Source organism: Ranitomeya variabilis, chromosome 5 (genome assembly GCF_051348905.1).
Source record: "Ranitomeya variabilis isolate aRanVar5 chromosome 5, aRanVar5.hap1, whole genome shotgun sequence".
NCBI classification, from domain to species: Eukaryota; Metazoa; Chordata; class Amphibia; order Anura; family Dendrobatidae; genus Ranitomeya; species Ranitomeya variabilis.
This window is the reverse complement of record NC_135236.1, coordinates 383,645,194-383,657,635: the sequence shown is the minus strand read 5'-3', so window position 1 is coordinate 383,657,635 and position 12,442 is coordinate 383,645,194. Positions and strand designations below refer to the sequence as shown.

Below are 12,442 nucleotides of genomic sequence, written 5' to 3'. Positions count from 1 at the left end.
TATGTTGCTTTGATAGCAGCCTTCAACTCATCTGCATTGTTGGGTCTGGAGTAATTCCCCATAGATTCTGTATGGCGTTAAGGTCAGGCGAGTTTGCTGGCCAATCAAGCACAGTGATACTGTTTTTAAGCCAGGTATTGACACCTGTCCACACTGCCAAAAGTACCAAGTCCTGCTGGAGAATGAAATTTCCATTTCCAAAATGCTTGTCGGCAGAGGGAAGCATGAAGTGCTCTAAAATTTCCTGGTAGACGGCTGTGCTGACTTTGGTCTTGATAAAACTGAGTATACCTACACTTCTATGACATGGCTCTCCAAACCATTACTGATTGTGGAAAAATTCATACTAGACTTCAAGCAGCTTGGATCGTGTGCCTCTCCACTCTTCCTCCAGACTCTGGGACCTTGATTTCCAAATGAAATACAAAATTTACATTCATCTGAAAACCATTTCTTGGACCACTTGAGCAACAGTCCAGTTCTTTTTCTCCTTGGTCCTGGTAAGACGCTTTTGGCGTTGTCTATTGGTCATGAGTGGCTTGACACGAGGAATGCGACACTTGTAGCCCATGTCCTGGATACATCTGTGTGTGGTGGCTCTTGAAGCAATGACTCCAGCAGCAGTCCACTCCTTGTGAATCTCGCCAAAAATTTTGAAAGGCCTTTTCTTAACAATACTTTCAAGGCTGCGGTTATCCCGGTTGCTTGGGCACCTTTTTCTACCACACTTTTTCATTCCACTCAACTTTCAATTAATATGCTTGGATACAGCACTCTGTGAAAAGCCTGCTTCTTTAGCAATGACCTTTTTGTGGCTTGCCCTCCTTGTGGAGTATGTCAATGACTGCCTTCTAATGGAGGAAAAAGGTTGTAGCAGTCTGTGGAGCCCTGAGATAAGGGAAAATGTAGGGACAGCAAGCTTGTTGACAAACCTTTATTAACCCTTCGATCTCCACAACACGTTTCGATAGCATAACACTATCTTCATCAGGTGGTACAAAAATGATGAAGATAGTGTTATGCTATAGAAACGCATTGTGGACATCGAAGGGTTAATAAAGGTTTGTTAACCAGCTTTCTGTTCCTACATTTATCCCTTTATCTTGGTGCTCCACAGAACGCTAGAACCTTTTTCCTTCATCTTGTCATGTCCCTCCTCCTGGGGGTTTGCGGCAAGAGCAGCTACGAGCACAAGTCAGTACGTTTGAGAAACTTTAGGACCTGCGGTGTCCGGGCAATACTGGATTCCCACTTCCCAGCTTCAGGACCTGCAGTGACGCGTATCCTGTTCCCTGATCACGTGACCAGAACCCGGAAGTACTGGCCAGCAGTGGTGGTGGACAGCAGTTTTCAACGGTCCTTAGAGATCATCCCTGTTGTGAATTAGACTTTTTGGCTCCCTCTTGTGGTTACTAGTGATATGACTCTGGGATTGTCTTTCCTCAGTTTGGCACCCACCTGGGTCGTTAGTCCAGGGGTGTTGCTATATAAACTTCCTGGATCCTTAGTCCAGTGCCTGGCATCGTTGTAATCAGATCCTTTCTGTTTGCTCCTGTCTGCTGTCCTGGTTCGTGCAAAATTAAGCTAAGTCCTGCTTCTTTGTTTTTTGGTTATTTGCTTTGCTCTTATTTTTGTCCAGCTTGTACTAAATGGGATTCCTGACTTTGCTGGAAGCTCTAGGGGGGCTGGTGTTCTCCCCCCAGGCCGTTAGACGGTTCGGGGGTTCTTGAATATCCAGCGTGGATTTTTTGATAGGGTTTTTGCTGACCATATAAGTCATCTTACTATATTCTGCTATTAGCTAGTGGGCCTCTCTTTGCTAAATACCTAGCTCATTTTTACGTTTGTCTTTTCCTCTTACCTCACCGTTATTTGTTGGGGGCTTGTATCCAACTTTTGGGGTCTTTTCTGTGGAGGCAAGAAAGATCTTTCTTTTCCCTTCTAGGGTTAGTTAGTTCTCCGGCTGGCGCGAGACGTCTAGAACCAACGTAGGCACGTTCCCCGGCTGCTGCTATTTGTGGTGCTAGGATTAGATATATGGTCAGCTCAGTTACCACTGCCCTATGAGCTGGTTTTTTGTGTTTGCAGACTTAGTAAATATTTCAGAGACCCTCTGCCATTGGGGTCATAACAGTATGCCAGGCCAACATTGAATGTTTAATGCATTGCAGAAGTGGGATAATAAGAAAGGAAATTCTGAGTTTTGTTTTTTTTTCCCTCTCTTCCTCCCCTTTACCTCTGAGTGGCTTGTGCTTGCTGCAGACATGAATGTCCAGACCTTGATTACAAGTGTAGACCAGCTTGCTGCTCGTGTGCAGGGCATACAAGATTTTGTTACCAGTAGTCCAATGTCTGAACCTAAAATACCTATTCCTGAACTGTTTTCTGGAGACCGATTTAAGTTTAGGAATTTCAGGAATAATTGTGAATTGTTTCTATCTCTGAGACCCCGTTCATCTGGAGATTCAGCTCAGCAAGTTAAAATTGTTATCTCTTTTTTACGGGGCGACCCTCAGGATTGGGCTTTCTCGCTAGCGCCAGGAGATCCGGCATTGGCAAATATTGATGCGTTTTTTCTGGCGCTCGGATTGCTTTACGAGGAACCCAAACTTGAAGTTCAGGCAGAAAAAGCCTTGCTGGCTATTTCTCAGGGCCAGGATGAAGCTGAAGTGTATTGCCAAAAATTTCAGAAATGGTCCGTGCTTACTCAGTGGAATGGCCTTTCTGAAGCCATTAAGAATGTGATGGTGGGTTTCCCCATTCCTACAAGTCTGAATGATTCCATGGCGCTGGCTATTCAAATTGACCGGCGTTTGCGGGAGCGCAAAACCGCTAATCCTCTGGTGGTGTTGTCTGAACAAACACCTGATTTAATGCAATGTGATAGAATTCAGACTAGAAATGAGCGGAAAAATCATAGACGTCAGAATGGGTTGTGTTTTTACTGTGGTGATTCTACACATGTTATATCAGCATGCTCTAAACGCCTAACAAGGGTTGTTAGTCCTGTCGCCATTGGTAATTTGCAACCTAAATTTATTTTGTCTGTGACTTTAATTTGCTCATTGTCTTCTTACCCTGTTATGGCGTTTGTGGATTCAGGTGCTGCCCTGAGTCTTATGGATCTGTCATTTGCCAAGCGCTGTGGTTTTGTTCTTGAACCGTTGGTAAATCCTATTCCTCTTAGAGGTATTGATGCTACGCCATTGGCGGAAAATAAACCGCAGTTTTGGACGCAGGTAACCATGTGCATGACTCCTGAACATCGGGAGGTGATTCGTTTTCTTGTTCTGCATAAAATGCATGATTTGGTCGTTTTAGGTCTGCCATGGTTACAGAACCACAATCCAGTCTTGGATTGGAAGGCAATGTCTGTGTCAAGTTGGGGCTGTCAGGGAATTCATGCTGATTCCCCGCCGGTGTCTATTGCTTCCTCTACTCCTTCGGAAGTTCCTGAGTATTTGTCTGATTATCAGGATGTATTCAGCGAGTCCAGGTCCAGTGCTCTGCCTCCTCATAGGGACTGTGACTGCGCCATAGATTTGATTCCAGGTAGTAAATTTCCTAAGGGAAGACTATTTAATCTGTCTGTACCTGAGCATGCCGCAATGCGTTCGTATATCAAGGAGTCTCTGGAGAAGGGGCATATCCGTCCATCCTCTTCCCCTCTTGGTGCGGGATTCTTTTTTGTGGCCAAGAAGGACGGATCTTTGAGACCTTGTATTGACTATCGGCTTCTGAATAAAATCACTGTTAAATTTCAGTATCCTTTGCCTCTGTTGTCGGACTTGTTTGCCCGGATTAAAGGTGCCAAGTGGTTCACCAAGATAGATCTTCGTGGTGCGTACAACCTTGTGCGCATTAAGCAAGGAGATGAATGGAAGACAGCATTTAATACGCCCGAAGGTCATTTTGAGTACTTGGTGATGCCTTTTGGGCTCTCTAATGCTCCCTCAGTGTTTCAGTCCTTTATGCATGATATTTTCCGGAAGTATCTGGATAAATTTATGATTGTTTATCTGGATGATATTCTGGTTTTCTCTGAAGATTGGGACTCACATGTGGAGCAGGTCAGGATGGTGTTTCAGGTTTTGCGTGAGAATGCTTTGTTTGTTAAGGGCTCAAAGTGTCCCTTTGGAGTACAGAAGGTTCCCTTTTTGGGGTTTATTTTTTCCCCTTCTGCTGTGGAGATGGACCCAGTCAAGGTCCGAGCTATTCATGATTGGACTCAACCCACGTCAGTTAAGAGTCTTCAGAAGTTCTTGGGTTTTGCTAACTTCTACCGTCGTTTTATCGCTAATTTTTCTATCGTTGTTAAACCTTTGACGGATATGACCAAGAAAGGTTCTGATGTTGCTAACTGGGCTCCTGCAGCCGTGGAGGCGTTCCAAGAGTTGAAGCGCCGGTTTACTTCGGCGCCTGTTTTGTGCCAGCCTGATGTCTCACTTCCCTTTCAGGTCGAAGTGGATGCTTCTGAGATTGGGGCAGGGGCCGTTTTGTCGCAGAGAGGCCCTGGTTGCTCGGTAATGAGACCATGTGCTTTCTTCTCTAGGAAGTTTTCGCCTGCTGAGCGGAATTATGATGTTGGCAATCGGGAGTTGCTGGCCATGAAATGGGCATTTGAGGAGTGGCGTCATTGGCTCGAGGGTGCTAAGCATCGTGTGGTGGTCTTGACTGATCACAAAAATTTGATGTATCTCGAGTCTGCTAAACGCCTGAATCCTAGACAGGCCCGCTGGTCATTGTTTTTCTCCCATTTTGACTTTGTGGTCTCGTATTTACCAGGTTCAAAGAATGTGAAGGCTGATGCTCTTTCAAGGAGCTTTGTGCCTGACTCTCCTGGAGTCGCAGAACCAGTTGGTATTCTTAAAGAGGGAGTTATCTTGTCGGCCATTTCTCCTGATTTGCGACGTGTGTTGCAGAGATTTCAGGCTGGTAGACCTGACTCTTGTCCACCTGACAGACTGTTTGTTCCTGATAAGTGGACCAGCAGAGTCATTTCCGAGGTTCATTCCTCGGTGTTGGCAGGGCATCCGGGAATTTTTGGCACCAGAGATCTGGTGGCTAGGTCCTTTTGGTGGCCTTCCTTGTCACGGGATGTGCGGTCATTTGTGCAGTCCTGTGGGACTTGTGCTCGAGCTAAGCCTTGCTGTTCTCGTGCCAGCGGGTTGCTCTTGCCCTTGCCTGTCCCGAAGAGGCCTTGGACACACATTTCCATGGATTTCATTTCAGATCTCCCGGTGTCTCAGGGCATGTCTGTCATCTGGGTGGTATGTGATCGCTTTTCTAAAATGGTCCATTTGGTGCCTTTGCCTAAGCTGCCTTCCTCTTCCGATTTGGTTCCTGTGTTCTTTCAGAATGTGGTTCGTTTACACGGCATTCCTGAGAATATTGTGTCTGACAGAGGATCCCAGTTTGTTTCCAGGTTCTGGCGATCCTTTTGTGCTAGGATGGGCATTGATTTGTCATTTTCGTCTGCCTTTCATCCTCAGACTAATGGACAAACGGAGCGAACTAATCAGACTCTGGAGGCTTATTTGAGGTGTTTTGTTTCGGCAGATCAGGATGATTGGGTGACCTTCTTGCCGTTGGCTGAGTTTGCCCTTAATAATCGGGCTAGTTCCGCTACTTTGGTTTCGCCATTTTTCTGCAACTCTGGTTTCCATCCTCGTTTTTCCTCGGGACATGTGGAGCCTTCTGACTGTCCTGGGGTAGATTCTGTGGTGGATAGGTTGCAGCAGATCTGGAATCATGTGGTGGACAACTTAAAGTTGTCACAGGAGAAGGCTCAGCGTTTTGCCAACCGCCGCCGTGGTGTGGGTCTCCGACTTCGTGTTGGGGATTTGGTATGGCTGTCTTCTCGATTTGTTCCTATGAAGGTGTCCTCTCCTAAATTTAAGCCTCGCTTCATCGGTCCTTACAAGATATTGGAAATCCTTAATCCTGTGTCCTTTCGCTTGGATCTTCCGGTGTCGTTTGCCATTCACAACGTGTTCCATAGGTCTTTGTTGCGGCGGTACGTTGTACCTGTGGTTCCTTCTGTTGAGCCTCCTGCTCCGGTGTTGGTTGAGGGCGAGTTGGAGTACATGGTGGAGAAGATCTTGGATTCTCGTCTCTCCAGACGGAGGCTTCAGTATCTGGTCAAGTGGAAGGGCTATGGTCAGGAGGATAATTCCTGGGTGGTTGCTTCTGATGTGCATGCGGCTGATTTAGTTCGTGCCTTTCACGCTGCTCATCCTGATCACCCTGGTGGTCTTGGTGAGGGTTCGGTGACCCCTCCTTAAGGGGGGGGGGGTACTGTTGTGAATTAGACTTTTTGGCTCCCTCTTGTGGTTACTAGTGATATGACTCTGGGATTGTCTTTCCTCAGTTTGGCACCCACCTGGGTCGTTAGTCCAGGGGTGTTGCTATATAAACTTCCTGGATCCTTAGTCCAGTGCCTGGCATCGTTGTAATCAGATCCTTTCTGTTTGCTCCTGTCTGCTGTCCTGGTTCGTGCAAAATTAAGCTAAGTCCTGCTTCTTTGTTTTTTGGTTATTTGCTTTGCTCTTATTTTTGTCCAGCTTGTACTAAATGTGATTCCTGACTTTGCTGGAAGCTCTAGGGGGGCTGGTGTTCTCCCCCCGGGCCGTTAGACGGTTCGGGGGTTCTTGAATATCCAGCGTGGATTTTTTGATAGGGTTTTTGACCATATAAGTCATCTTACTATATTCTGCTATTAGCTAGTGGGCCTCTCTTTGCTAAATACCTAGCTCATTCTTACGTTTGTCTTTTCCTCTTACCTCACCGTTATTTGTTGGGGGCTTGTATTTAACTTTTGGGGTCTTTTCTGTGGAGGCAAGAAAGGTCTTTCTTTTCCCTTCTAGGGTTAGTTAGTTCTCCGGCTGGCGCGAGACGTCTAGAACCAACGTAGGCACGTTCCCCGGCTGCTGCTATTTGTGGTGCTAGGATTAGATATATGGTCAGCTCAGTTACCACTGCCCTATGAGCTGGTTTTTTGTGTTTGCAGACTTAGTAAATATTTCAGAGACCCTCTGCCATTGGGGTCATAACACATCCCTTCAAGTGCAAACTGGGGTTGTGCAGGGGTGCACAACCCAATTAGGTGAGTGGCCACTTGGCTCGTTTGATAATTCATTAAATTGCCAGACTTACACATTTTGCGCTCCTTGTTTTTGTTCTCATTAGATGACTGCATTCTGGACATCTGTCAAGTCAGTAGTCTTCCCCATGTTTGTGGAGCCTACTGAAATAGACTAAGAGACCTTTTTAAATGCTTAGGAAGACTTTGCAGGTGTTTTTTGTTGATTATTCTAATTTAATGAGAATGACTTTTGGGTTTTCATTGGCTGTAAGCCATAATCATCAACATTAACAGAAAATGAACACTTGAAATAGATCACTGTTTGTAATGACTCTGTATAATGAGTTTCACTTTTTGTATTGAAGAACTTAAATAAATTTAACTTTTTGATGATATTTTACTTTAGCGAGAAGCACTTGTAGCTTAACAACCTTAAAGGGGTTAGAAAGAACCCTAGAGTCGCTGCAGAAGATCCAGATAGACCAAGGCAACCACAGGATTTATAACATGCCAAAAGGGAGAAAAATTCAGAGCAATGATTTATAAAACAAAACTTTAATTGCCATAAATAGTACAAAAATATATATCAAAACATTACATTATTTAGTGACTAGAGCACAGGATGAATGTCCCAGGAATGCTGGAAAAGCGCCCATCCCCCCACTCCCCCAGATGTATATACCCTTGTATATATGGGTATGTTATACCCATCGCCCGACCGCCCCCTCCTACCTCTGTGTAGTGGTAAGTGCTAGCACCTTTTTTCCACCACCATACTTAATGGCATTATTATAGAATCCCACTGTTTTGGGGTGACCTTGGTTGGATAGTGTAGGTGCTTTTCCTTATGCATACCATTACAAGGGTATATACCTCTGGGGGAGTGGGGGGATGGGCGCTTTTCCAGCATTCCTGGGACATTCATCCTGTGCTCTAGTCATTAAATAATGTAATGTTTTGATATATATTTTTGTACTATTTATGGCAATTAAAGTTTTGTTTTATAAATCATTGCTCTGAATTTTTCTCCTTTTGGCATGGTTTGTTTTGAGCTGATTTGGTGAGGTCGGGGTCTTTTGGCATATTTACTGCCAGACCTCGTGCGCTCACAAAATGTATTTGGGAGTTTTGTATTCAAGATTTATAACATATAGCACAAATGCACAACCTCACCCAGCCTCATTCCAAATGTGAAGCCTAGTGGAAGAAGCAGTAGGGTTTAGGGCTGCTTTGGTGCCTCAAGACCCAGACACTTTGTGATCGGGGGGGGGGGGGGGGGGGGGGAAGGAATTTAAGGGCAGCAATTCATTAAGAAACATTGGGTGATGAACAAAGGCATTGATCCAAGGCATACAAATTATTTTGTTCCATTCTGAAAGTGATTTACTTGTTTTTAAAAGGTCAAGTACTGACCCTTTTTAAATCTATCGAAATGCTCTAGCATGGCCTAAAGATGGTTGCTTATGCAAGGCATCCCAGAATTCTTGATAAACTAATTGAATTTTAAACCAGTCTACCCTGAAAATTACTTTCTGAACATTGTGAAACTTTATTAGCAGTTAGGAAATGTTTGGTGGAGGTGATGGATTCTGAAGGAGGATATCCATGTTATGAAACGCAAGGCGTCACTTAGTTTTTCACCCTGCGCTGAGAATGTTTACTCATTGTGCTCAAAAGAAATACATGGATAATATAGCTGTTGGTGTGTTATTAGTATCAGTGCGGAAATTCATGTAGTTCCAAAAGATTGACTTACTTTTTAGCAACTGTATTTGAAACCTCGGTAAAGTCACTCACATATGTTCTGCTCATCATTACACAATGACCCAACGATATCTGAGGTCTCTAATCTACTATACTTTTCATATTGGTAGGAATATTAGGAATATTCACTTTTTCATATAAAATCTTTAGGAGAGCAGTGTACTGAAGAAATCTTATTACTATGAAACAATGGTAGGACTGACTTTTGTGCTGGGCTTCCTATCGTGTTCATGTGGTGTAATACGACAGCCATTCTCACACCACTTACAACTGTTGAAATATTAAAGTGGAACAATGTGACTTTGAAGGCCATGGGGATTTCTTGTAAAATTGATAAAAGTAGAATCACTCTGAAGATATCCCAGCTCTTGTTACATTAGATATCAAATATGCAGGACACTAACCTACAGTCTGTGTTAAATTATTCAGCTGTAACTGATCAAATCCTGCACACGCTGGTTTTATTTCCTCAATACATTTCAGACGTCCATGATTTATGTACCAAAATAAATGCCATCTGTTAGTAAGACCCTGACGCTCTCTGTGAATCGGGGCTTGGTCTTGTTACATCTTGTGGCTAAAACAAATCTGTATGTTGACAGACAATGTGGTAATATGCACATCAAAGATCAGTCCTGGGATTAGTAGTGTGAATTCCTGTGTCTGTAGCTGGAAATGAACTGATTATCTTCTAGGTTTGCTGCTATGTATGTAACACTTAGGGTTTCTTGGTCCTACCATATACTGACTGTTTGTGAACAGGAGCTACATGTGGCCAAACTGTTCTTGTATATTCTTCTTTAATAACCTAAATGTACGTATCCTGGAGGTTGATATTGAAAGAATAGGTGCACTTCTAGAAAATCTTTGGTTAAAAACTTAAATAAAACCCCAAAATTGCTAAATGGACAGAGCGGAAGTGTTCCACCGATCAGTGCTTTTCTATGAGAGAAGAATTGCTCCATGGACATTTTGAGCCCTGTTTCCATCTTTGAGGAGAGTAGAGCTCGGTTGAGAACATCTGTCCCTTGTTTTTAGCAACTAGTGATGTCTCTACAGTCTCCCTCACTAATCAAAACTTCTGACACAGTCAAAGTTTTCTAAAAGCGTAATCAAACTTAGAAGGTTTTACACTACAATGATGATTGATCCTTATGTCATCAATATCCGAATAGAGGGGAGCCAACACCCGATGCCCCCATTGATCAGCTGTTTCCAGTAGCGGTCACATCTAAGCCGTGTACAAAGCAGAACAGCATAACTTCATGATGATCAATATCTAAATTTTTGGAAGCAGTCACTATTTTATTATATTAACATTCTGTATCATTCTAGAACTTTTTTTAAAATGTATGTGCCTTGTCTTTACAGCATTCAGAATGATCCCATATCCACTGGAAAAAGGTCACCTTTTTTACCCATACCCTATTTGCACAGAAACCGCCGACAGAGAATTGCTTCCTTGTAAGTACATTGTTTTATGCATTTAGCTGCACATACATGTTCAGGAGCAGTATGCATACTGAAATGTATATATCTGATGAGGGTCAGTGAGACTGAAACGTCAAAAAAATCTGTAGATACACAGTTCTTGGAGTGAATAAATTACATTTGATCGAGTGCCAGATTCCCATTTTTGAAAACTAATCCAAAAAAATATTGACATCTGTACTCAAAAAAAAAAAAAATGTACATGAAAAATCACTGATATCTGAGTAGAACTTGATGGGAATCCGTCAGCAGGTTTTTGCAACCTCATCTGAGAGCAGCATGATATAGGCAAGGAGACCCTATATCCAACAATGTGTCAGAATGGCTGCACCCAGTAAACTGTGTTTTTCGATTTATCAATGAAGCAGAGCTGAGGAAGCTAACCTCACCCACACCAGGCTCTTTATATCCAATAGCTATAAACCATGAGCTGCTTATTGCAGAAAGGGGCGGAGTTGGACTAGCAGGCAATTGTTTCTTAAGCTCCGGGTGCTAAAAATAATAATTGCAAATAAACAGCTTGAAGCTAGATTTCAGGAATGTCTCTCATCAGTGTTTTTTAACCTCTACAGCATGTTCCCCAACTCCGGTCCTCAAGAGCCACCAACTGGTCATGTTTTCAGGATTTCCTTAGTATTACACAGGTGATTGAATGCTTGCCTTTCCAGGTGAAGCAATTATCACCTGTGCAATACTAAGGAAATCCTGAAAACATGACCTGTTGGTGGCTCTGGAGGATCGGAGTTGGTCTACAGCATGCTGTCTTCAGCTACATAGCAAGAACTACTAACAGATTCCCTTTAAGGAGCACTCAATTTATACTGTCTGTGGTAGAGGCTGAAATCAGCTATTCATCCACAGGTTTTTGTTTTTGCTTTCTTCATGTAGGGTTACTATTAATGTTGTGCTCCATGCATGCACAGCAGTGGGAGCGGACAGTCAGACATACTGATGTGTATGCGTGCTCTATGACTTTACACCCGCAGTGATGGCAGCGTGCTGTCTGCATGGGTTTCACAAAGCACTAACTATTCATTTTCACTTACAGCATTTCATGAAGTCTCAGTATATCCAAAGAAAGAGCTTCCTTTCTTCATACTCTTCACAGCTGGGTTGTGCTCCTTCACAGCCATGTTGGCTCTTCTTACACATCAGTTCCCAGAGCTTATGGGAGTATTTGCAAAAGCGGTAAGTATCAAACTCCTACTCTGTCAGCAATAAAGTTCTCACTAATTTCCGGTCAAGCAAACCGCATGTAAATGTTCTGTACGTAACATAACGCATAGGGAATGTGGCTGATCATTCTTTATCTTCCATAGTTCCTGAGCACATTGTTTGCACCTTTAAACTTCGTTATGGAGAAAGTGGAAAGCATCCTCCCATCCAGCTTGTGGCACCAACTGACACGAATTTGAGGATCCTGCAGCATTAAAGATTAACATCATGGCTGCCAGCGACAAAGCATGACATGACAAAGAACTATTCATGACTAGACTGTCTGTTCTCATATACAAACTGTTTTGTTGTAAATGGGGAAAACCATTATGTTTAATTATATTTTACCTTCAGAAAAGAAGGAGAAAAAAACAATTCTTTAAAATAAAGTTTTGTGTATGGCAGCAGAACGATCACCACCTGCCTCTCCTGTATCCATTCCTAGCTACCAGGTCGTTTCACTAAGCAACAACTATGATTTTTGCACTTTGGGAATGGAAGGAAAAAGTAGTAACAAAATGAAACCAGAACAAGACCGTAAGAAAGCTTCTTTTTTATGTATCATACGTATGTTGAGGGCGATTCATCAAAACTTTACGGCCAGATTTCTCTTTAAAAAAAAAAAAAAACTCTATGAAAAGTTGCATTTTATTGCGCAGAACGAGATTACGCAAGAAATGCAACTTGTTTTCATACCATTCTCACTCCAGCTCCAACAAACTAGGCAGAGCTGGGACAGGCACATGGTGGCCCCCGCTGGTCAAATTCATGACAAATGACAGCTGGATTAATATTTGTGATAAGGCATACATAGCAGGTACATGCCACTATGCACCGCACCTGATTCACTAAGGCATGAGCTTCTCAATAAATCAGGAGCATCTGCTC

The 12,442-nt window shown here is 43.3% G+C and overlaps 1 protein-coding gene across 4 annotated transcripts in view; it reads left to right on the top strand.

The window, feature by feature from the left end:
- The window catches only part of ST7 (suppression of tumorigenicity 7), a 184,695-nt gene extending 172,527 nt beyond the window's left edge, over positions 1 to 12,168 (top strand). For 2 of the 4 annotated variants that reach the window (XM_077265011.1, XM_077265012.1), the window contains exons 13-15: positions 10,220 to 10,312; positions 11,388 to 11,527; positions 11,659 to 12,168. In XM_077265011.1, the coding sequence (XP_077121126.1) occupies positions 10,220 to 10,312; positions 11,388 to 11,527; positions 11,659 to 11,754 (329 nt within the window). In that variant the 3' untranslated portion in view covers positions 11,755 to 12,168. The remainder of the gene's footprint in view (positions 1 to 10,219; positions 10,313 to 11,387; positions 11,528 to 11,658) is intronic. The other 2 variants (XM_077265009.1, XM_077265010.1) reach the window with 2 other exon arrangements.
- Positions 12,169 to 12,442: the final 274 nt, after the last annotated feature.